At 33.8% G+C, this 26576-nt stretch overlaps 1 protein-coding gene across 7 annotated transcripts in view; it reads right to left on the reverse strand.

Annotated features, from left to right (window-relative positions):
* The window catches only part of Cnksr2 (connector enhancer of kinase suppressor of Ras 2), a 207692-nt gene that overhangs the window by 113082 nt on the left and 68034 nt on the right, over window positions 1-26576 (reverse strand). For all 7 annotated transcript variants that reach the window (XM_075958276.1, XM_075958275.1, XM_075958274.1 and 4 more), the window contains exons 6-8: window positions 17411-17530; window positions 11345-11404; window positions 7196-7264 (exon numbers count right to left, since the gene is read on the reverse strand). In XM_075958276.1, coding sequence (XP_075814391.1) covers window positions 7196-7264; window positions 11345-11404; window positions 17411-17530 — 249 coding nt within the window. The remainder of the gene's footprint in view (window positions 1-7195; window positions 7265-11344; window positions 11405-17410; window positions 17531-26576) is intronic.

Here is a 26576-nt window from a genome sequence, read left to right on the forward strand (position 1 = left end):
ACTTTCCTTTCCTTTCCTTATTTTTTTTTTAGCCAAACAAGCTCCATGGAAGAAATGCCATAGTAAGTAACATTTCGGAAGTATTAAGCTCTGACATATTGTGTCTTTCAAAGATCCTAGAACTAGGTGTACAGTACTCATGCACACAATTAACTTCGCTCAGTTTCTCCCAAAATGGGAATGAAAACCCTACAATCTTAAGCATTTGGAGATACTATAAACTTACTTTCATACAACCATTCATGTCTTGAAGAAAAGTAAGAAATTATTCATGATCCAAAGATAAACGAATCTATATATGTTGATTTAACAAAATCTATATAAGTGATTTTAAGTTCTACCGTAAAATAACTTTGAAAGGTAATTCGGAGCAGACCGAGACATTCTAAGTTTTATCCATCCTAAGAGGAGGCAAAAATCTTTAATAAATAAATAAAAAACAAAGTGAAAAAAAAAGAAAAAGAAAAAAAAGAAAACCTTAGTATTAATATTTATACAGATAATTGGAAAAGATAGTCTTGAAATAAGATAAAAAACAAATATTTGAAAAAGTGAATATGGCAATTCAATATTTCATTTTCATCAGGGGAAACGTCTCCAGTTTTATGTTTATTGAATAACTCTTCATTTCATATCCTCGAAAATGCTAAAAGGCAATTCTTCAGTACAACGTGAATGTCAAGGCACACGTAGCTATTTTTAAAGGGCTTCTGTTTCCGTGTGGCTTAATTTAAATGTGAAACTTAGAACATGCTGAATTAATTCATCATTTGAATGTATATATCGTCAATATTTAATATTTCCATTATATATATTATATATATACACATATATATTATATATATATATTATATATATACAACACTTTAAAATTTATACATATACATATACACAATGTGTGTCCTGATCTGAGTGTTAAGTAATTAAAAGGCAAATTTCTAAGCAATAACAATTTCTTATTGCCAAGATAGTTAAAGGGAGGAAATAAAGCAAGGCAATTTCAGCAATCTCAGAAATGACATTTTCCCCCTAGAGTCCATCCATGAGTCAATCAGAAGTTCTGAGGCTTGCATCTTGATTAACCCATGTGGAATCTACATGAAGAAACAGCCATCATCACGGTTTTTCCCTTTAATGAATCATGCAGCATTCCTATTTCTGTAAACAGTCACTGATATTAGGTGTACCCTCTGTCTCACTACCATCTCTGCATTGGCAATGCGAGTCCAAAGCTGTGGGCATAGGTCAGTATCTTGTACACATAGCTGTCATTTCCTTTTTCCATTTCAATATGGCATTTGGTAATGTAGTCTCTTAAGGTCAAAAGTTTATTTTGGAGGCTCCATAGTACTCATTTATATGATCAATAAAAACTAAATCATAGCCAATTTTTTTTCCAGTTCGGCACCATTCATGATATCCTTTGATTTCTCCAAATTATAAAATTAATTTATTCTGAAAAGTATTGCTAGGGAAAAAAGAAGAAGGCAATCACATCATAGCACAAGGCAAAAATGTGGGAAAAACCTCTGATTATATAGTATACATTAGTCCTTTAAAAAGCACTTGCATATTTTAAAAAGATCACAATAATACAGAATTTAAAATAAATTTTATAAAAATATCTTTATGAGTTAAAAAAATTCACAAATGTATTGTGTGTACATGTATTTGAAATTATTGTTTCAGCCAGTCCTTCCTATAGTTCAGTTCTAGTCTTCAAAATACACTGGAAATATATCTATTTTAAAATAAGAAAAAAAGAAAATGTTCCAAGTTACCAATGTTACGGAATGAATTAATACCTCATTATATTAAAATCTAAATTTCTTGCTTATTGATTCTGAAAAAATATCCATACTTCGAAAAATAATTAGGTTAATTCAATATTGGAGCCTAAGTCACACACAAAAAAATTCAAACCTTAGTATTAAAAAAGTAACAGACATAAAAATGTATAGCCGCTTTGAATAATTTTTAAGATGCCATTTATAAGCAGACACTTCAACAAAGTTGTGGCTATAAAAATATTTCTAAATATTGCAATATGTTCATATTACAATACAAGATAAACCATGTGCATATATGCACATGTATAGTTAACTAGATAGCATTCTAAATATTTATTAATAAAAGGTTTTACTTTAAGATTTCCACATTTTAGAAATTGTCTTTAAAACTCATTTTATCAAAATTCTGACAAGCAACACAAAAATGCTAACTCAATAGCAGCTTTCAGTGGGTACAGTAAACTGTATACACCATATATTCTAATTTCAAAAACCTCTTCTTTCTTACTATGAAGATAATAAAATTCAGAACAGGACAGTGTAAAAGAAAAAGTAAATAAGAAACGATGGATAGGGCAGGGCGGTGGTGGCACATGCCTTTAATCCCAGCACTCGGGAGGCAGAGGCAGGCGGATCTCTGTGAGTTCGAGGCCAGCCTGGTCTACAAGAGCTAGTTCCAGGACAGGCACCAAAGCTACAGAGAAACCCTGTCTCGAAAAACCAAAAAAAAAAAAAAAAAAAAAAAAAAGAAAGAAAGAAACAATGGATAACAATATATAAAATTTTAGCTCCAATGCTAATCAGAATTTTATTAATGATGCTGAATACTAGGGATAAATATCCTATTAATGTTATTGTCTAGTAAATTTTCTATGACATGGTATCCTCCAGTATTATTCTTACATGTAATAATTTTACCAGAAAGTTTAGTGCTATTTAGTAATTGTCTACACCTAGTTCTCATAGGAAGGAGTAGATGAAGTTAATTTGACAGATTCCTCAAAGGTAGGAAAGGACGGCGGTTACTTATACCAATTTGCAAATAAAATACACATTTGAACTAAAAACCTAGAGTATATAAAAGAATATCTGGCAATAGATAAATCTTAAGCATACAAAACAATCAATTGAAAGTTGTCATTTAAAGATTCATTTAAAAACTAGATTATATTTAACTGCACCTTGGCACTTAAAAGGTATTTTGATAATAAAATGAGTTACAGTAACCAGTTAAGAAACCAATTACACTCTTCACAGTGAAGCTACTTTGAACTGTGTAAATAAGAAAGTAACAAATCAAGACACAGAGGTCTGCAAAGAAAAGAAATTGGTTGACAGGAAGTTACTTTTATTAAGTACTTTTATTAACATAACTAATTTATTTTATAGAAGGATTTAATAGAATGAATTCTAGTTTGATAACAGAAAGACAATGAAATATATTATGGTAGATGATAAAGTAATGAGTTGATTATGCAAAATAAATAATACAATTCATGTCAAATAAGTGATACATTAAAACCAGTTTGCACACAATTTAATGAAGATGTTCAATTTAAAATAACATAAAACCTAATATCTCATAAACTACTATATAAGACAATAGGCATTATTATGAGTAACTGAAATGTGTGATACTGTTTAATTTCAATGTCTTATAGTTTCCCCTTCTAAAAGATACTATTTCATGTGCTTTGTTTCAGAATACCAATTCTGGAGAACCCCAATATTGTTCTTGTAGGTTATTATAAGAACCATTTACTCATTAATATGTTAAACATATTGCCAATATAATTAATTTCTAGAGTCTAGTAACACCTTGTGACTATATGAATAATATATGGGAAATAGAGGAAATGCTGCTATTTGAGGTCTCAGTTTTCAATATTTTGAGTTTAAGGGATTATAACATAAATAACTTTTCCCTTGAAAAGGGAAAATAGAATAGGGAAGAATAATGATAACTGAACAAGGTAAGAATGGAGGAGAAATAGCTAAGTGAGCAGAAATGCACATAGTGAAGGAGAGCAAAAGAATTAGAAAGGAAAGCCAAAAATATAGGACAAAATTTATCTAGAAAACTGGGGGGAAATATATTTAATGTTAAACAGAATCTTGATATATATGGCACTAAACGATATCCAGGAAAAAGATTAGAGCTCAAAGGGACAAAAGGGAATGAACATTAATATATTCTGATTATGTTGACTTCTCCCCCTTTCAACAATGAGCTCTTATTTTAGGCTTGAAGAACAAAAAGTTGAGGCCACAGTCAGAAATGAGAAGCTATGTTGAGAATCAGAGAGGTACAGCCAGAATTAGAATGAAGTTCCCAAGTTAAATCCTTCAGTCTGTTCTCTTCCCTCATCCCCTTCACTATGATTTCCAGGTCTTACTCAGTAATATTCACCATCTTGAAAGTAAAAAAAAGACACTACCATATAATGCTTATCTTCCATCTCTCAGTAATCAGTGATCTAACAACACTACTTGTGCAGTCTATCTTCTTGACATCTCACCCTGGTTAATCTGTTTAGGTAGTTTTTATAACCAAATCTATTTGACCATGTTTACCAAAATATTCAAGAAGTGCTAGAAAACCTTTCACAATCACAATGGATATGTTTTAATGTTAACACAAAATAGAGGGAACTTTTCCAAAAGCCATACTCAATCACCATACATATGCCCTTCTTTGAAATGATATGCCTAAGAAGAAAGTGTCTGCTTTTAGTATAAATAAAATACTCAGAACACTTTCTCTCACACACAAAAACTAACCTGTAATATAGCAGATTCGTTATGGGTAGGCCCAGATGTTTTTTAAAAATCACTACAGTTTCATCAGTACAAAACATGTTTAAACTCCATCATGAGGGCAGAGTTGCTGGTTCAAATTATGCCAAGGTGGTAGAAAGATGGAGGGAATGAGAGAGAGAGGAGGGGGGAGGTAGGGAGAGAGAGGGAGAGAAAGAAGAGAGGAGAGAGAAGAGAGAGAGAGAAGAGAGAGAGGAGAGAGGAGAGAGAGAATGAATGAATGAATGAATGAATGAATGAATGAATGAATCTGGGGTGTTTTCAGCAGCCTTTGATGAGTTGATCTTCACTGGCAAGGAAGACATGAATAGGAATCATTCTGCTTTGCTTGGATGTTCATAATTTTTTTTCTTCTTCCTATCTGGAAACCAGTTTTTCAGCCACAGAAGTATGTTGATGTGAAAAGTTTAGAAGCTTATAATGGAGAATATAGCAACATGAAAATGGACATGTAACTTCAAGTTTCGTTTAAGTAACTATATATATATATATATTTAAATAAAAGAACATAGGAAAATCATACATTATCTATTGGACATGAAGAGGTAAGACAGGTAAAAAAGTCAACTGCTATTGAGTATATGAACCATATCAGCCATTTAAAACAATGGCATTCGGGCCAGGCAGTGGTGGTGCTTAATCCCATCTCTTGGGAGGCAAAGGCAGGTAGATCTCTGGGAGTTCGAGGCCAGCCTGGTCTAAAGAATGAGTTCCAAAACAGGTTCCAAAAATAAACAGAGAAACCCTGGCCCAAAAAATCAAAAATAAACAAATAAAAATAAAACAATGGCATTCAAAACTTCCTGTTATTAATTCATCTTTCATTGACCCTCATGGGAATATTTAAAATAGTTTTTCAATGAAATTTAAATAAAGAAAATGAGTAGATTTTTATATTGTACAATATTACCTGCAGTAGAAAGATTTTAAAACTACAGAAAACTACCGTGACATGATATTTGTGTTTACAGTTATATATTAAAATTTCATTTACAGTTAATGTTTCTAGAAAAGGTAAGCTACTCTAGTAATATTAGCCACTTAAAGCCATGATTACAATTCAGAGCAAAAACCAGAACTAAGTTTCCCCAATCCTTATTTTATACAGTTTTCAAAAATTTTAAATTATTCTAGTGATGAAAATGTGTATGCACATCCTCAGCATTTAAATGTCACCAATTCGTGCAGATTTTATTAGTTCATCTATAAACTTTTAGACTTTGATATTTATTTTATGAATGTCAGATCTGTTCCATAAAGAGTACTCTTTAAACAATCTTCCTTTGCACTAGAGACTAACTTGCAACTTTAATTTGATCAAGTAGAAACTCATGTCGAAAATATGCAATGGGGTCTACATGTTAAAATCTCTTGCAGAGAAGGAAGCAATATGAACAGAACAGAAGGAAAAGCTACTGATGTACTGGAATAGTTGGTTGCTTTATCCCCTTGCCCAAATTCTCACACTATGGATCCAGAAATTTCCAAAAGGACAAGTGGAAAGAATTATTTTTCTAATGAGAAAATGATGTCATCAGGCCTTTTGCTCTAATGAGAAAATGATGTCATTGGCAGAAAGCCCTTGTGCATTCCCAGAACTCTGTTGTTCAGTACCAGCCACACACTAACGCATCACATTTTTAAAAGAGTCTATCCACTTTTATATCAGGTAGATAATGAACTCACTGAGAAACATTTTTAACTTTCATGATCATTTGGAGCCGTTCTAAACGTCCCTCAAGAAAAAACAGTCTTCCCAAATTTTCTTCTTTCTTTAGGGCCCATAGAAGCAAATTTAGCTCAATGGTATGAACAAGAAAGAATTACCCACTCTAACGTTACTAAACTATATGCAGGATATTTATTTCTTAAATTTCCATATTTTCAAAAAGGATTATTAAAATGATAATCTAAGAATATTTTATTTTCAAATTTTGGCAACAGACCTAATGTTTGCCAAAGAGGGCGAATAAAGAGCACCATTTGAGGCATATAAAATAAACAGCAATCAATACTATGTATTTCTACATCTTTGAAAATCTATCACATCTGAGATAGGCATTAAATATCACTAGCACTCATATTTCTCTCAACAGATCGGTGAGCCTCATCGAGCAAGAAAGCTTTGTGAACATATTAAATTTAGTATATTATTTTTAGAACTAAACCTCTTGGAAAACTAAGAGCCAAATCAGCTACTGAGGATTATAATTTTTATTAAAATGTGCATTTAAATTATGACCAAATTCTCTACATATTAATGAATAAGTCAATGTTACAACAGATAAATGCATATATAACCATTAACTTTATCTAGTAGCTAATTCAAAAATTTATAAAAATGAAAAAATTTTAAGTTATACCAGAAAATGTTAAATTTATAAGCACAATATACCCTCATTTTTCAAAAATCCATGTCTTACATTCCATAAAACAATTTGGAAGAGTAATTACTCAGTTACGTTTTTTAAAGTTCTTCATTTATCTTTTATAAAATACTGGCCTTTAATTTCACTGGTATCATTTTAAAGTTTTCGCAAATCTTTAAATTAGCTTCTCCCACTGACTCTTAAGGTAATTATACATACCACAGTCTGATGATTAACTTGAATCACTTCATCCCCAGCATGGATTTTCTTGCATCGATCTGCAGGTGACTGAATTTAACATAAAAGAAATGATAACACAAGGTTTATCAGCTTTTTTCTTTCTCTGGGAACATCACAGCAATCTACCTCTTTAATTAGATTTAAAAATAAAATCATAACTTTTAAGTAATTATTATATATATAATGTGTTTACTCATAGCTAACATACAGTTTGCATTCTGACAATATAAATGAAAGTCAGCTGGGCGGTGGTGGAGCACACCTTTAATCCCAGCATTTGGGAGGCAGAGGCAGGCGGATCTCTGTGATTTCAAGGCCAGCCTGGTCTACAAGAGCTAGTTCCAGGACAGGCTCCAAAAGCTACAGAGAAACCCTGTCTTGAAACAAAAAAGAAAGTCATACAGAGATTATCTATATTGGAAAACAATAACATCTTTCTGAAAGCATTAAAGGACAATAATAATTGTTACTAAGCTTGGCAAACTTAGTCTAGAAAACCCTGCTAAATACTACTACTTGATTGAAAATATATTTCAAACAGGCAAATTAAAAAATATAGAAGAAATAAAAAGCTCTAAGAGAGAAACAGAAGGTATGGAGTTGCAAACGTGGGTAGGATCTGAGAGGAGATGAGGGAGGGAAATGGTGATCAGAATATACTGTATGAAAAAATATTTTCAATAAAAAATGCAATATATATATGTATATTTCACAATATTCTGAGTTTTTACTTGTGTCCTTCCCATTTAATATAAATAAACCTCAGTAATGTAAACAAATCATTATTTTCAAGTATATGCATATAATTATCATTAAACTTTGAAGTCAGATAATCAATTTGCTAATTTATTTCACTATTAATAAAATCAACCCTAAATAACACAGAACAGAAAATTCAAACACAAGCAGCACTTAGGTCAAGACTGTTTTATTTAACATTCTCTCCACATGTCTAATTTCAAGAGCATGCTGTTCCGTTTCATATACTATAATACGATTGGTTGGCAAACTACACTAAATAAAACAAAATATCAACATGTCTATAATACGTAATTTCAAATACCTTATTTTTTAATATGAAATTAAAAATAAATAAAACCAACATAGCAATTTAGTATTTGTAAGTATTAAGATGTATAAAAGAAACTAAATGAGATTTGTGATAGAATTTTTTTTCCTCCAGGTCTTATAAATAGATTTTATAGTCTTATTTTCTAGTTACTACCTATTAACAATTCAGAAATCTTCACATGGCAATACACCCTTGTGTACTGTCTATATAGAATAATAAGACATATTAATCTATTAAAATTATTTGCTTGTACTCTGATATTACTCAGTGGTATCTATTAAAAACAGAAAAGAAAAATAATATGGTGACAGAATCCAGAGAATAAAACACTACTTTTGAGTCCCAGGGATGGAATGTTCTTTAAAAGTCATTTTGGGTTATTCTGTGTTTTTGTTTTATGTTTGTGTTTGTTTGTATGTGTGTGTATCTAGGCCACAGGTGGACATCAGGTAGTTGATGTCAAATTGCTTCACCACCTTATTCTTCCTTCCTAAAATATATTTATTTATTTCATTTGTATAAGGGCAAGCATGTGTCTTGGTGGCATGTGTAGCAATCAGAGAACAGATTTGGGGAGTGAGTTATTTCCTTCTACTATGTAGCTTCCAGGGACAGGAAACTGATCATCATGCTGTATACCAAGTGCCTTTACCCACTGATCCATTTTACACGCCCTTTAAAACTTTTATTTTTGCATTTATTTAGTATGTGTGTAGTAGGGGAGAGGGAGGGCATCCACAGGCCATGCCATGGCTATGGAATTCAGCAGAAAACCATAAGTGTCAGTTCTCTTTATTTACTGCATTGGTTCTAGGGCTCCAGCTCAGGTTGTCAGGTGCAGCAGCAAACACCTTTACCTGCAGAGTCCTCTTGGTGACTCCACCCCTTACTTTTGGAGTCAGCTTCTCTAAGTGAAGTAGAGCTCATGGATTAGCTATACTGATGGGTCAGCAAGCCCCAGAGATCTACCTGTCTGCTCCCCAGCTCTGCTGTTACAGAGGCTCTCTGTGCTATCTGCCTATGAGGTCCAAAGTCAGGCCCTCATATTTGTACTCTAGCACAGACTTAGCCATGTCCTTAGAGCAGCTACTTTTCAAAAATTCATTTCCAATTTTAAATTATTTTGAAAACATAAAAGACTCCATACTATATTACCTCACTGGAACAAAAGTTTTATTCTACAAAAATTTGTCATAGGCTAAAATTCAAGATTATATTTAAAAAGTATATTATTGAATGAACTAAAAATACTGTTATGGAGGTAGGTTAATCTGAGATATGAACACTATCCTAAAAAATATCAGTGATCTGAAAATATCTTTAGGTCGTGGCAATATTAGCAATCAGACCAGAGCCATATAACAGTTCTGAACGGATTAGAACGCATAGTGCAATAGATCCGGTCACTTGTGCCATTGGCTCAAAACTAATCTTTTTTTATAAGATGGCACAGCAGATAAAAATATAACTTACCCACTCTAGTGACCAGCTTTACTAAGATTAAACACAGAACTAGAACTCCGAATTACAAATTATATAGGTAACAAAATAATATGATATTATCAAGAGAAAAGAAGAATCACAGGATGAACTATGAACTACACCAGATTCAAACGTTCCTTTTCTCATTTAGCCATTTACCATGTTTCACCAAGTAAGTAAAGTGTATGAAGCACAGTACTCAGCTGTTACATTCACAAATGTTTGATAACGGAGGGAGAGCCATTCCTACCAGTTCTTCATGACACAGTACAAAAGCACCATTTCTGTGATTTCTTCTCTGGCTTACTTGACAATACTTATTACATTTTTTTCCTTCAGGTATCAAGTAAATAGTAACCCTTGCTCACATAGTTGAGCCCTACATACTTTGTACTTCTCAAGGAAAACAAAACTAGTTTATCATCTATATCCTTCCAATGCTCAGTGCCTTGCCTGGATCACAGCACAGACGCAGTGGGCTTGTTAAATGAGCAGGGAGTGCGGGAATGATCTAACGAGTGCACGGAAGTCAGAGAAGGGTGGCAAACATGTAGTGCTTAACGTCCTACTCAAGCTCAAATATGAAAGAGTTCACAACGCACATTTTACTGATTTTCACTGATGTTTCATTTTCAACAAGAAACCAAGAAAAGAAGTTAAATCAATAATAATTAGAGTTAATAGGTGAATTAACTACAGAAAATGGTGATTTCAAAGAAGAAAATATTGATAAAATACTGATATAAATGACAACTGAAATTAACTTAATTCCACCATAGTATTCTTTAAAGAAACACAGCATAAACATTCAATTTGTCTGAATCTCTAAAAGAAAATAAGAACAAAACCAAAGTTCCTAACCTGTTTATGAAAGAAAAGAGAAATATGGGCTAATTAATGACTTTTTATTATTCAATTTCTATTATGCTAATCATGTTAATGATTGATTTAATGCATTTATATTTCTCTTTTTAGAGCATAGCTAGACACTTTTGTGTGCCACTATCTTTGCTCATTTGAATTTTACAACCTAGTATGTTATGATAATCTTTTCCAATTTATAGTCAGAACACCTGTTAGAATCTTTTCATAAAGAAAGGATGTTCCTAGGATTCTGGGTCTGTGATAGGACCTTTGAATTTAAATTTCTAGCAAGCTCTCAAAGTAGACTAATGGACGAATCTCACTGTTAAAACCATTCAGCTACGCCTCTATTTCATGGAGCTGAATTATGCTGCCAGTATCCAACAGCCTGACTGATGGGACATTTCTCACGTCACTGAAGTTTCTTAAGATAACTCAACTAATTGATGATGGAAGTAGATTATTTTAGTTGTCACAATAACCTGGCATGAACCAGAAAGTACTTAACAAAGATAATTCTCTGGCTTAAAAAGGAAAGCATCGGAATTTCTCTAAGCCACTATTCTAGAGTAAATAAAATGAGTGAAATTCCAATGCATCCAGAATCTACTAATTTAGTAAATATTTTTAGATGTGTTCTTGGGACCAACATTTAACCTCAATCATGTGAAACACATAAATACTCAAATTGGAAATGTTTTAGTACTTACATTTTCTGTGGTTCCAGTGATTACATGGAGGCCATCATATGTGGATTTAATATACATACCCTAAGAAAAAGACAGAATCAGAAAACGTGAAGCAACAGACATATTTCAGTGAGAGGAAGAAAAAGAAAAATGAAGCAGAATAGTTAACTGTATGGAAGGACCAAGAAATGACTAGGTAGTTCTTTTATTCTAAAAAGTCATTTCAAAGTATCATATATAAAAAGTGTAATAGTTCTACAAAATTGTTGAGCCTGGATCTCTAAATGGGAAATGAAATGAATGTAGTTTTAAAAGAAGGCTGTTTATCAGTAAACTCTAGTTTTAAATGGAAGTTCACAGTTTAATAGAATAGTAAATAATAGCCCAAGTAGAAGTATACATGGAAATTAACTGACAAATTGGCTATATTGAGCTTTGGCTATAATAATATGGTATTATTTAATGTGATGCTGGTGAGGGTGTATGACATACACACTTTTGAGTTAATATATATCCCATTATTTCTTGGAAAGTAAATATTATAATATTAAAAATCTTAGGAGAGAATGATTGATACCGACACTTCTACCCTAGCTATTTAAAAGATATTATCAAATCAATAAAAGATCTTAAATAGTATTTGTAAGAGGTAAATACTACACTTTCTTTTAAAGTTTTCCATTAAAAGGTTGTAAGTAAATAAAGTGGGAACTGGCAGCAAAATAAAGAAAACATTATTTCAACTAGAACACAATCCTCATCCATAATTATCTATCTATCTATCTATCTATCTATCTATCTATCTATCTATCTATCTATCTATCTATCTATCATCTAGACATCCATCCACCCATCCATCTATCCACCAACCTATTTCCATCATCACTAGTAGCTATTATAATCTGCCTGGGCCTGTTTTAAGTATCTTACATCTATTTGACACAAGTCTTTGTGGTGTAATTCGATTGACACTGTTTTAGAGTTAAGAAAACTAAAGGGCAGAATGCCTGGAGAGTAAGTCTAAGGTGGTAAAGTCAGGTGTCATATCTGAATCCAGATACCCTCTCAATCACTGAACCTCAAACTTTTGGAGTTATTTCCAGCAGAGTTAATGCACTTTTCTTATTAAAACATAACGCTTGGATATTGTAAAAATTAAAGCAGAAAATCATTAATTAATCTATATTAATTTTTGGTGATCCCAGGGATCAAGCCACAGGCCTCACTCATGATAGAAACTCTCTACCATTGACCTACACTCCTAGCTGTTGAAATCCAGTCTAAAGGTCTAAAAATAACCTTAGCACATATGTAGTATGCGTAATGGAGTTGGAAAGTGTATCTAGGTTTGACACTGGATAGTTTACAAATGTATTCCAAAGTCATTTTCTCCAATAATGATAAGTAGAGGTTGATTATTTTACTTTCCACAAATCTTTCAATATTGGGTGTATTGATTATGATTACTGGTATTTAAGAAGAGTTTTAAATGATACTAGAAAGGTTATGGTCACAAAGAAAATCTAGTATACTAATAAAAGTGTTCTGAAAAGAAAATCAAATCCTGGGATGAAAAAAATTATGGGAATAATCTATGATTCAGGAATAAATATCTATGTGTAATTATGGCAGAAACTAGAAAATTATTAATTAAATATTTATATAAAGAGAATGGTTGTACAAGCCTTCAGTTCCAGTATTGGGAAGACAGAGGTCAGCCTGGTCTACATATTGAGTTCCAAAACAGACCGGAACAGTGAGATCCTGATTAGGATTGGGTATAGATATATACATAGAGTTCAACTCTGAAGTTATTTCATAATCATGAACCAAGGGTTAGAAAGAACGATTTTAAAATGGCACATGAATAAAGATTATTTATGTATTATTTCTAATCAATAAATTATTTGCAACAACTGCTTTTAATAATAGAAATAGATTTATTTATCCTTTAATCTCTCTTTAGTAGTACCAATTAGAAAAAAAAATGCCCAAAAGTAAATCAACAAAAGAAAGAGAAGCAAATTGTTTGGATGAATTTAATTAATCATCTTTTCAATGATGAAGAGTTCACAGAAAATACACCTCATTATTGCTTCTCTCTGAGAAAGCGCCAAATATCATTCAAATAACATTGTTTTTCTGGAAATACAATGAATATTTGCCTTATATTTCTTTTTTTTTTTTTTTTGGTTTTTTCGAGACAGGGTTTCTCTGTGGTTTTGGAGCCTGTCCTGGAACTAGCTCTTGTAGACCAGGCTGGTCTCGAACTCACAGAGATCCGCCTGCCTCTGCCTCCCAAGTGCTGGGTTTAAAGGCGTGAAAACCATCTTTCTTATTTTTTTTTTCCTTTTGGGCAACAATTAATTCTGGAGTTGACTTAACAGCTCCCTTTCCCATGCTCAGTTTGCTAGCTAAAATGATGTTTGTTTCACTTCATCTCCAAATGCCAGTTATGTAGTAGGAGTCAGAGCAGCCTTACAGTCAAGATGGTACAATAAGGCAGTTTTACAAGTTTGGAGGTAGCTCAAGCACCTCACAAGAGGAAGAAGCCTGAAGCCATGCTTCCAGAATGACGCCTTGAGGCCCCTACCCTCTATTCAACTCATAATCTCTTATCTATTACTCAGCTTTTAAATGCTCTAATAGATCTCATTTCCACATCTTTTAATTTTCTGCTAATCGTTTTTTAAAGGCAAATCACATGGCCATGGCTTAATTACAACTAGGCACACGTGTTTGCAGTCTCTCCCCGTATTTGCCTTTTAGACATATCACATGGTTAAGCACTTACTGAATGCTGGTCAAATTCTCAAACTGATCTATTTTAAACATGACCTATGAAGGTTATGAGTGCATTTAAAAAAGCATCTTAAGTAAGTCATGTAAAGCCTCTAATCTTCTGCAAACTTGATGAGACTCATAAGAAAGTTCACCTTTAATTCTTTCAATTAATACTCAATATTTTAGGTTTTTATTTCTCTCCCTGTGAAACAGCAACTCAGTTGAAGTATTGTCCACTGTCCTTTAAAAATGAGGTTCTTTAAGGAAAATTCAAACTCAAATTTAAGATTATTCTCTTAAGCTGCCTTTATCCCCCTTTAGCTATTCCAAATTTGGAATATAAGATAATGAAAAAGTATTTGCCAGATACGTTTTGTTTAGATTTATGTCCTGCCTCTACTGGTTATTATTTAATGAAAGACAATCAGTAAAATTTTTGGTTATCTTCTTACTTGCAAAATGAGAAAATTAATACTTATTCTATATGTTGTGAGGAAAATAAAAGGCAAAAAGAAAGTACTTCTAATACTTATCCTAATTTCTATTTTTTTCCTTTTCTCTGACATTTTCCAACCTATTTAAATTTTTGGTTATTGCTACTTTAAATTTATGTCCATTCTAAAAAGAAGATACAGACCGACCTCACTTTAAAACAATTTCTCCAGGGCTGTATGTTCATAGAGAAAACAAATTGTTCATAAAGTTCATGAACAATAAAGTAAAGTGAGTTTTAGCTCACTTCACATGTTTAGTGTTCCCGTGATTTTAGTGCTAATTAAAGGGAAAAATAGGTGCTTTTCTTCAAACACTACTATTAGAATCACAGAGTCATAAAACTCACAGAACATCTAAAGATGATCTACTCCTGCCCCTATATTTTCTCTGTGACAAAATCAAGGCCACAGAAGTTAAATTTATTCTCCCACATCCCTAAGACTGCTCTCATATTTTATGTAAATATTTTTAATCCAGATTCACAAATTCTAAACTAATATAATGCATTAGTTCCTAATTTTCTACTGCACCCATTATGCTAAGATCTTTCACTGACTATAACTGAAAGAGGAGATGGAGAAGGGAAAGTATTAGTATTAAATATTTGAGGGTGTTTTATCTTCAAAAACAAAATTACTTTGGTAAAGATACCAAAAGGAGCACAGACATTCAGGAAGAAGAGACCTATTCATATGTTCAAAAAGTCTATGACATATCTGAGGGTATGGATCCTATCAAACATAGTATGTCTATATGTGTGTACTGTTTTTCTTACACAACCATAATAATGAATTTTTATTTATAAATAAAATGAGATAAAAATAACTATTAGTAATATAAAAATCATGATTATATGCTGAAATAATGCGCAAAGTATCATGTATTTTCAGTTTATTGGCTATAGGAATCATTTTCTGGTGTCTTAGCAACATAAATGAACGTTGGGGCTGTTTGTAAGTTGAATATGAGTTGATTAAGCACAAGCTCTTGCAGTATTATGACTGTCAATTTAATAACCTCAATAGCTATTAAGTAGTTAGTGAGTGGGTATCATATATAGTTCGGCTAAGCTGGATTACTCATGTCCTAGATGGGTTGGTATGAAATTTTAATCACACTATTCAGAATAGTATGCAATCTAAATTGTCTCTGAAATTTCCATTTAATATTTTAGGACTGCAATTAATGATGTTAGTTGAGGCCACAGAAAGTAAACTTTAAAGGGGAAAATGCGGTAATGAGAATTCTAAATCATAAAGGTTTCTCCATATAAACCTATACATATTAGAAATAAGCTTATAAACAAACTGTAGCAAACTTAGATATAGTACTTATAACTTAGTATGATATTGTGTAACCAGGATGCTATACTTGATTTTCATCTTTTTAAGAAATCATTTATAAAATCAAAAAATCCAAACTAAAACAAATAAACAAACAAGCAAAAAATCTAGAAACGATGGACACCCAGAATCAATTTGTCAACTAGCAGGAAAGAAGTTACTGTATAGATTGCATGAATGGCTTCAAACTAAATATCACTGGTGGTTAATAAAGGCTTTCTCCCCCAAATAGTTACAAACATAACTATACAAACACATACATGTGTGTGAAAAAAAGCACATAAAAAGTTAAAATTTCCTCAGAGATCATTAAGAATATGTTTGCTTCCAAGATTTCTATTTTCCAGAACATCGTTATCTATGGGGTAGAAAGTTTATAACACCAAAGGATGAAATTAACATTTAATAAGTGGTAATGCTTACCAGCCAGTTTCTGCTTAGTGTGTCTGTGCCTTTCTCATTCATATCAATTTTATATAATTGCTTTCTACAGTTATATTTAAAAAGCTCTCCTTTGAATTAAACTTATAATCAAGATGTTTTTAACCAGTTGAACAAACTACTAACATTATCAAAATATATCAATGCATTTCATGAATATTAACCTAGTGCTAGCACTATCCAGTTGCTCATTCAATTCTTCTAACAAGAGATGTGAAAAATGGCAGAGATGCAATTCATATACATTATAATGTCTGGAGAGATGGCTCAATGGGTAAAGAGCTTGATAAGTAACTATAAAGACCTGAGTTCGAGTTCCCAACACCCACACAAAATGCCAAACATGGTGAAACTTGCCTGTAACCCCAGAGCTGGAAGAGATAGGAAGTATTGGGCTACCTGCTGGCTAGTGAGCTGGTCAGTCTATTAAGCTTTAGGTTTAGTAAGCTAATCTTGTCTCAGTAAAGGAGAGAATAACTAAGGAGGGCATTCCATATTAAATCCAGGCCCCACATGTGAATACATAGCCATGCCTGCCCAGACACACATAAACACATACACAAACACACATGCACTACACATGGACCCACAAACAAAATATGTGAGTTTTCTCTAATTACTTACTCAAGGGGAAGGAAGATCTATTACAACCAGGATAAATCATTGTAAAACAAACCCAGAAAACACCTACTTGAATGACAGGTAACACTGTGCTTGTTGCAAAACTCTTAAATGTCCTTAAGATCAGGAATTTTAATTGGTAAAAGAATGCAATCAATGATTACTCAACCAAATAGGATAATTCAGAATTCTCATTTCCTTTTCTCTCTTTTTCTTGGTTTGTCTTTTAAAAGTGGTTTCAATGCCACCCTCTTCTACCTTGACCTCTACAGGAAATGAAAAGGAGAGGAGGGTGAGGATCTGTGGAAATTCCTAGACTTCTCTATTCCGAGGCTGCCTTCTTGCCCACATCTTTTGCTGTGTGCTGATGGATGATGGCTTTGATAAACATGGTATCCCTTACCAGCCCTTCACTCGGTTTAATGTTTGCCAGCTGAATCACTTCCAGGTGAGCCGACTGTGAAACCAGAGGATCTGATGACAGGGATATGATGTGGTCACACACTCCAGAAAGAGTTTTACACTGGAAGAGCAAAAGAAAAGTTACGGTAAACACATGTTGTAGTAACATACAAGTCACCACTTACTATGATTCTGGAGAGTTTTATTTTCTAGTACATGTTTGTGTGAAAATTAGTGCCGGTCCCTCAGAGCCATCAGCTGGCTCTAGATCTGGCTTATAGGTGATTGAGAACTAGGCAGTGTGCGTACTGGAAACAAAACTCACTCTGATTCACTGAGCCATCTGTCCAGCCTCTAGTATAACTTTTTAAGGAGGGAAACATAAAGTTGAGGACATGTCAACTGGCATTTCATTTTTTAAAATTCTTATACAAAAGGTCACTAGGAACACATAATACACAAAGGTATCTATATTTTTAAAGTTAAGGATATATTAACTATATGTCCAGTGACTAATCCAAGTTATAGTTAATGTATTATTTATATCATTTGATGCATCACATCTAAATTATTAACTAATAATTTTGATAATCTGAGAAACTCTTGATATTGAGGTTTAATTTAATTCAAATTATATTTAACTACATTCTAAATAATATTAAAATCTGGGTTCTTTTATTTAATGATCAGAAAACTTAAAGAAAATGACGCATTTGAAAGATGCATCACTTGTTTGGATAATTCTTTTTGCATTTTTCATGACTTTCTGGATCAAGTTTACCTTTGTATAGAACTTCCTACTTCCATCAGGTGAAACTTGCAACAAGCTCAATCTGTTTCTTCACCCTTCGGTCACCAGTCAGAAATTAACCTTCATTTCGAACCCTTCTGAGCTAGGGAACATTTATATTCCAGTAATTTTTAACTTTTCCCTGTACCCTGCTTACCTACTGCTCACATCTGATCACTGCAAATATATCCTTACCTTATCTGAATGAGCATTATAATCAAATAAGCAGTTTTCTTCTTTACTGAAGGAGTTACTGTTTTGTGGGAAGCAAGGTATAATACTCCATCTCTGCTACGTTTTACTTGTTCTACAGTGACTGCATTAGTTTTCCATGAAGGAGGTGATTCAGTCTGTCTCACTGGGCTCTGCTTCCCTCCGCTACAGAAATTGTCAGGCTAAATTTGCTTCTGTAATGAGACTCCTGATTTTTGCATCTGTTTTTCAAGACTGCACTTTAATTGTGGTTATCAGCTCCTAAAGACAGACATTAGTCACCTAACACCAATACCCAGAGGAAAAATACGAACCCGATATGAGGATAGATGTTTGTAATTACCCCACTGACAATGACTTTGTAAGCAAATTATATCTTTGAGACTGTATTTCTTCAAATAAAAAGTTAAATGATGCAATGAAGACAGCCTTATAAAGTTTATAATATATATGATAATTATATTTAAAACAGTCCAATATAGCTAATATCCAAAGATAATAAACAAATACTTACTTGTCTTATCTATTGTTTTTCTTACCTGCAAAGTCCTCAGTCCTTACACATGAGATGAAATAACACACTATTCTTAATTCCATGACCATGTTATAATAAACAATAATTACACTGGCCAGTCTAGCTACATAACAATCATAGAAAGCTTATTATTCGCCTTCTTTCTGATATTAAGGTCTCAGGATACAATGAAAGTATTTACCCTTATAAACATCTACTCATAAGTGATGGTTAGTGTTAATTGCCAACTTGACAATCTAGAGTCACCTAGGATACTGGCCTAAGGTGTGTTTGTGGGGGATTATCTTGATTAATTAATTGAAGTAGGATGATATACCCTTTATGGGTAGGATTATTGCCTGGGCAGAGAATCTTGGATTGTAAGAAACAGAGAGAACTAGCTGAACAATGACATGTATGCATTCATTACTGTTTCCAATTATGGATCCGCTATTACCAGCTCCATCAAGCCCTAGCTGCTGTGACTTTGCCCGCAATGATGGACTGTAACCGGAACTGTGAGCTAAAATGAATCCTCTCTTCTGTGTCAGCCTCCATAGTGCTTGTAATGCAGTTGTAAACCACCACATCAGGTTTACACTACTAGTTTAAAACTCAATCATATTTAAAACTACCCAAGATTGTATTTTAGAAAAAAAACGGTAACCATAGGGAGATACACTGCAATTATTATCTAATATTATTGCTAGCAGAAATTATTTGCAGAGTACCTACAAATGTTTGGCACAATGAAAACTACTTCATGTTCATTTTCATTTATTGTTCTAACTTCCTGAAGTAGTAGATATTATTATAGCCAGCTGAACGGATATAAGAATTAGGCTAAAAACAAGTCATGGCTACTGATTTGGCAGAATGATCTGAATTCTTAATTATTGTGTTTACTTTGATTATTAGTTACTAACTCGTGTCCAATTAACTTCCCTTTGTATTGTTTTGTCTGCATTAGATGTATGTTAGATAACTCAATTAAAAACATAGTGAAAACCGGGAGGTGGTGGCACACGCCTTTAATCCCAGCACTCAGGAGGATCTCTGTGAGTTTGAGGCCAGCCTAATCTACAGAACTAGTTCCAGGATAGCTAGGGCTACACAGAGAAACCTTGTCTGGAAACCCACTCCCCACCCCCCACCCCCAAAAAAAGAAATTAACAAATGGCATACATGTGAAGTATATGATTTAATACACCCATAATTTAAATAACTCAGGTTTACTTTCAGATACACAGAAAAGAGGGAAATGCTAATTACTGATATAAACATTTTTCATTTATAACAGTTTAGAGAATGGAGTATACATTTATTTTACTATTTTGTTTGGCTATTAAAATAATTGAGTATAAATCTTGCTAGCATCTATTATTTTGCTATGAAATTTGTATAAAATATACACTGATTCAAATAATTGTGAGAAGTCTAAATGGTAAATTTCATTTGGAAATATAAATATAATATTTAATGTCCAAGTGCTTGACATCTTTGTTGAAGGTGAAATTTTTTATTACATTTATTTGTAAGTATATGAGTACATGCACACACACAAACACAAACACACACACATTTGTATACCATGGTAAAAGCATGTGGAATTCAGAGGACAACTTTTGGAAGTTTGTATTTTTTTTCCACCATGGCTCAAGATCAATTTGTCAGGCTTTCTGGAAACCATCTTTACCCACTGAGTAACTTTACTGGGCCCTGAGCTAGAAATTCTATACTTCTACTTATAGTAGTACATCATTAATATATAAGGTACAATTAACCATGGATAACTCTGAAAGAATAAAGTTTAGGAATAAAATTTAAACTGGGATTTAAAAGTTTTATTTCATATACATGTTTCATAACACTGGAAGAATTTATTTATACGAGTAAAGACAATTGAAAGACAATTTTAACTTAAAAACTAATGTAATAGAATAATAAATTTCAATGTGATGTCAAAATTATATCTATGTCCAGAAAGGACTGTTTCAAATTTCTTCAGAAATGGAAGAATGGATAAAGAAAGTATGGCACATCTACACATTAGAGTACTACTTAGCCGTAAAAAACAATGACATCTTGAATTTTGCATGGAAATGGATGGAAATAGAAAACTCTATCCCGAGTGAGATAACCCAGACCCAAAAAGATGAATATGGTATCTATTCACTCATTAGTGGATTCTAGCCATAAACAAAGGACATTGAGCCAATAGTTTACGATCCTAGAGAAGCTAAGTAATAAGGTGAACCCAAAGAAAAACATACAGATTGCCGGGCAAAAGTTGGGAGCATGGGGGTGCGGGTGGAGTGAGGGAAGGGGAGAGGGGGAGAGAGAAGGGAGAATGTGAGGGTTGGGAGAGCTTAGGGGAGTGGGATGGTTGAGATGGAGGAAGGACGAATATGGGGGCAGGGAAGAAGATATCTTAATTAAGGGAGCCATTTTGGGGTTGGCAAAGGCTTGGCTCCAGAAGGGTTCCCAGGTGTCCACGGGGACCCTGATCCGTGGAGAAGAAGGTGCCTGAACTGGCCTTGTCCCATAGTCAGACTGATGACTTTCTTGAGTATCTCCATAGAACCTTCCTCCAGCAACAGATGGAGACAGAGACCCACATCAGAGCACCGGACTGAGCTCTCAAGGTCCAGTTGAAGAGCAGAAGGAGGGAGAATATGAGCAAGGAAGTCAGGACCACTAGGGGTTGGTCCACCCACTGAGACAGTGTGCCTGAGCTAATGGGAGCTCACCAAATCCAGTTGGACTGGGACTTAACGAGCATGGGATCAAACCGGACTCTGAATGTGGCTGACAATTGGGGCAGACTGAGAAGCCAATGATAATGGCACTGGGAATTGTCTCTACTGCATGTACTGGCTTTTTGGGATCCTATTCTCTTTGTATGCATACCTTCCTAAGCCTGGATGGAGGGGGGAGGGCCTTGGACTTCCCACAGGGCAGGGTACCCTGCCCTCTCCTAGGACTGGAGGGGGAGGGAGGAAGAGTGAGTGGGAAGGGCGAGGGAAGTGGGAGGAGGGGAGGAAGTGAAAATTTTGATTGGTGTTATTTATAAAGTAATAAAAATTAATCTGCTGGGAAAAAAAAGAAATCAACTACATATACAAGTAAATAAAAGACTTGTAAACTCATTCCTCTAAAGCCCCCAAACTCTTTTGTAATTTCTTTATGTTTCAAAATATGGTAGTGGAGAGAAAAGCTCAACAAGATTAAATGAATCTATCCTGACCACAATCATGCTGACATTAAAGCCATTCATATACTCAACAATCACAGAGAATATGCTATGTGAATTAAAGGTCAAATACAATGCTTATGGATTCCACAGCTTGGAGTAGTGTTTCTGGTAATTTACTTGGGGTTGTAACCTTAGCATCACAAACATTAAGCATGTTACACTGTAGCTCCTGAAAACAGAGAAGTAATAACCCCTAAGACCTTGTGAGTTAAAAATACTAATTCACAACTCACAGCAATCAAATCAACTTCCTTCTAAATTCTTACACTGGAATGTATAGGTCCTGACAATTATTGATAGCATCTACTCTGTCACTAAGGCTTCTAATTGTTGAAATCCTCATGGTCATAGACTTTCAATAAACATAACTGAAGAGTTTTTGTTCAGTCTTCCTAAATGACCCTTGCGGATCCTAAAAGGTCAAACAACCTGACAAGCTGACAGCGCTACAGGCATAGTCAAAGCAAACCCCCATAAATCTTGATGCTCAATAAAGTAATTTGTCCTCCCATGACATGCCAGCTCTTATAAAATAATGTTAGAGGTGGAAATATAGTATTCTACATTTAAATTTAAATGACCAAAAGAAATGTTTTCAAAATTATTCTCTCTTGATTACTGGTCTCTTTTTTGGTTTATTTAAAAATTTTCAAGTTCTTTGATTTGGTCTGGATTTAAATTTAAATTGGTCATATACTTGGGATTGATACAAATCACCACAAGCTCAGATGCTTAAAATAACACACTTATTATTTCCCAGTTTCTGTGAGCTAGGAATCCAGATACTAGACCCAGTTCTTACTCTGCAGATGATGGCTTTGCAAGCCTGTCAGATGTCAACAGGGTTAAATATCCAAAAGATGGCTTAAGACACAGAATTTGCTTCATGTTCATTTAGGTCATTGGTAGAATTCATTTCCACGTGGCTATATTACTGAGCTTTTCATTTTCTTTCTTCTTGTTATCCAAGTATTATTGTTAGCTCCCAAGAGTTGCCCTCAGGTCCTGATTACATGGAGCACTTCATAGGATACAGTGAGATAAGCTGTCTGGCTTTTACCCAGTCAACAGATTTCATCTTCTTTGAGACATTTAAAAATGGCTTACAAGGTTAAGTTCACCAGAGATAATTTCTTCTTTTCTATGATTTAAGTCGAATGATAAAGGGTTTTAAACATATTTGAAAAAAAATCCCTTCACTTTTGTCAAAGAACAAAATCTAGGCATATAGAAGTAGAATTCATTGTATCTTCTGATCTCAACTACACTCAAGCATTGCTAATTATACGCCAGGAGCATAGATCTTGGCAGCCATCTTAGATTCTTACCCACCATAGGTAAGAATGGAAAACTGTGAGTGGAAAGTCACTGAAATAATCTGCATTCATTTCTGAGCCACAGAATTGGACTTTTGTTCTCATAGAAGGGCAATCATATAAGACTGATGAAAAATTTGGGACTGAACCCCAGTTTACAACCCACTAGCTACATGATATTAGGGAAATTCCTTAATCCTTCCAAGTGTCTATGTTATGTCACACATAAAGATTTTAATAAAAATAAAAGACAGTACCTACTTCTCTGCATTACCACGCGGACAGAGTCTAAGCTAGAAACCAGAACTAGATCATTTACCTGTGTTTTGTGTTCAGGAAGCAGCGGCAGGCATGTTTGTGGTGGGTCTTCAAGCAGATGACACTCAATAGAGCAGTGGTTCTCAACCTGTGGGTCATGACCCCTTTGGTCGAATGACCCGTTCATAGGGCTCACATATCAGACATCCTGAATATCAGATATTTATATCATGGTTCATAACAGTAGCAAAATTACAGTTATGGAGTAGCAACAAAAATAATTTTATGGTTGGTCACCAAAACATGAGGAACTGCATTAAAGGGTCGCATCATTAGGAAGGCTGAGAACCACTACAAAAGAGGGTAGGTATACTACTTTCTAGGCTCAAAGATGACAAAAATTTTGATGTATCAGTGAACTGAAAATGAAGTTATTAAGAAGGTGATTTAATTGTGCTTTGGGAATTCGATTCAGATGGAATAAATGATGTGGATGAGCTCAATACTTTACAGACTATATATATAATATATAAATTTTAGGTAAATAAGGACCAAACAGGTGCGATCTCTGGGCAGTATTTCCACATACACCCAAGAAATCTGAAGGTGGCCTGTATGTTTCTGCAGAGGTAAGTGCTATCCTTATTGTTTCAGTTAGGAATTTATTAAATCTCAGCACCAAAGTTACCCTTCAGTGCCTTTTCTATGCTCATGAACTGGATGTTTACGCATTTCTGCCTTTACATTGGGCACAATATTATATTTTTTGTCAGTAGAGGGCACTGCAGGGACATTGCAGGTGGAAATAAGACTTCTTTTTCAGGTTCTCATGGGCTATACATTAAATTTTCTTGTTTCCAATTTAGGGTCTATGAGACATGCTCATTCTTTCGAGGATTCCAGATATTGTTCTGCTCCAACCACATACCTAAACCATTTATACAAATCTCTCAGCAACTTTACAGCTCTGTCTAGGTTCAGAGTTTGTTAACTTGAGGCTACCTTAATATGTTCTCCAGAACTCTTACTATAGGAGCAGCCAATTCTTTTTTCTTTTTTTCTTTCTTTTTTTTTTCGGGTACTCTTAGGCTTCAGGAATGATTTTCATGATTCCCTTTTTATCCTAACAGAATTCTTAGTATAGGTTAATAATTATTTGAATCAAACTTTCCTTGTTTAAGTTAGTGTGAAGTTTCCATTTCTATGCTTACTCAATTATCTTGAAAATTAATTTTACAGCAACTTGGCTGTACTTTTAAAAATCCAGTGTCTTGATCACATACAGAATGGTACCAGATAAAGATTGTCCTCAAACTCATCACTTATGTGGCCAGTTGCTTTCACATGATTTTGTGAGCTTATCATAAAATAGCTTTGGCATTTAGACCTAAGATATTACAGCTAGTCCAATTCCTCAAGTTAATTAGAAAGGCTAATTTAAGCTTGTTCACAGAGATGAAGTGTCAGGCTGGAGTCAGGACATCATTTCTTTTCTTTTCTTTTTTTTTTTTTACCACTCATCAGTGCCCTTTCTGCTATATTATGATGGTACTCAATATAAACAAATCCTTTATGAGGACAATGATTATACCCTTAGATTCAGTCTAAATATTAAAGTAGTCTGTGATGTATAATACGTTCAGCAAATATAACATCACCAAGAACACTTATATAAATATAGTACTGTCTATACACATCATAAAAAGAAATAGCAATACCAGGTTATCTTCTTTATGTCAGGTGTAATATTTAAGACTATGTTTCTCCTTTTGTCGTAGGAAAGGCAAATACTTACTACTTCTATCATATTACACTTGCATTCCTCCTTTGTCCTTTTGGTATGGGTAACAGTTATAGAAGAGTTAATTTTAAAAAAAGATTTATATTTATTTTATGTTATATGAGTGTTTTGCCTGATTGTATGTCTGTGCAACATGAATGTGCCTGGCACCCAAGAATGCCAAAAGAAGGTATTGAATCCCTTGGAATTAGGGTTACAGATGATTGGGAACTACAGTGGAGGTGCTGGGACCCAAACCTAGATCCTCTGCAGGAGTAGCAAGTACTCTTAACTCTTTAGCCATCTCTTCAGGCCAAGAGATTAAAATAAGATTAAAATGGTTTAAAATGTTAATAATAACCAAAGTGTCAAAATCCAATACAAACTCCAGAAACCAATTTCTGGCTCAGTAATAGTGTTACCATGTATCTTTAGGTTGACTACAAGGCGTGAATTGGGGCCAAGTTAGCAGGATCACTTACATTAACTGTAATACATGTCAAGTTAGCAGGATCACTTACGTTAACTGTAATACAAGTCAAGCAACCTCCTAGTGCTTTTCATCTAAAAAAAACCTCAGTATTAGAAATCATATTAATGAGAATAACTAGAACTTACATGCCTGAGTGCAATAGTCACACTGGAATTTCAAGCATACAGAAATTCAATTTACATTTAGAACAAGATAGCAGCTTTAGGAGAGGATTCTGGGTTATAATTGATAAAAGCTGCCTTTTCACACATCAGAGAACTTCTGAAGATCAATATAAAATTATATGAATTTGAAAGTCATTAGCATTCTACTGAATTCAAGAAAGCTCTAAGAGATTAAATATCATCACTTTTATTCCATTGTGAGACATGCTGTTACACAACTACTTAAAGAATCTTTAAGGTTTGGGATCATCAGCAGAAGAAGGCTGTTTTAATATATCATATCAATGTGAGGACAAAGGCTGAAATGAGCTCTTCACATCCTTTGGCAGGCTCCCCTCTTATATCCAACTGTTGACCTTGTGAACTTTAGTCTAGACAGCAGA

Source organism: Microtus pennsylvanicus, chromosome X (genome assembly GCF_037038515.1).
Source record: "Microtus pennsylvanicus isolate mMicPen1 chromosome X, mMicPen1.hap1, whole genome shotgun sequence".
Classification (NCBI taxonomy): Eukaryota; Metazoa; Chordata; class Mammalia; order Rodentia; family Cricetidae; genus Microtus; species Microtus pennsylvanicus.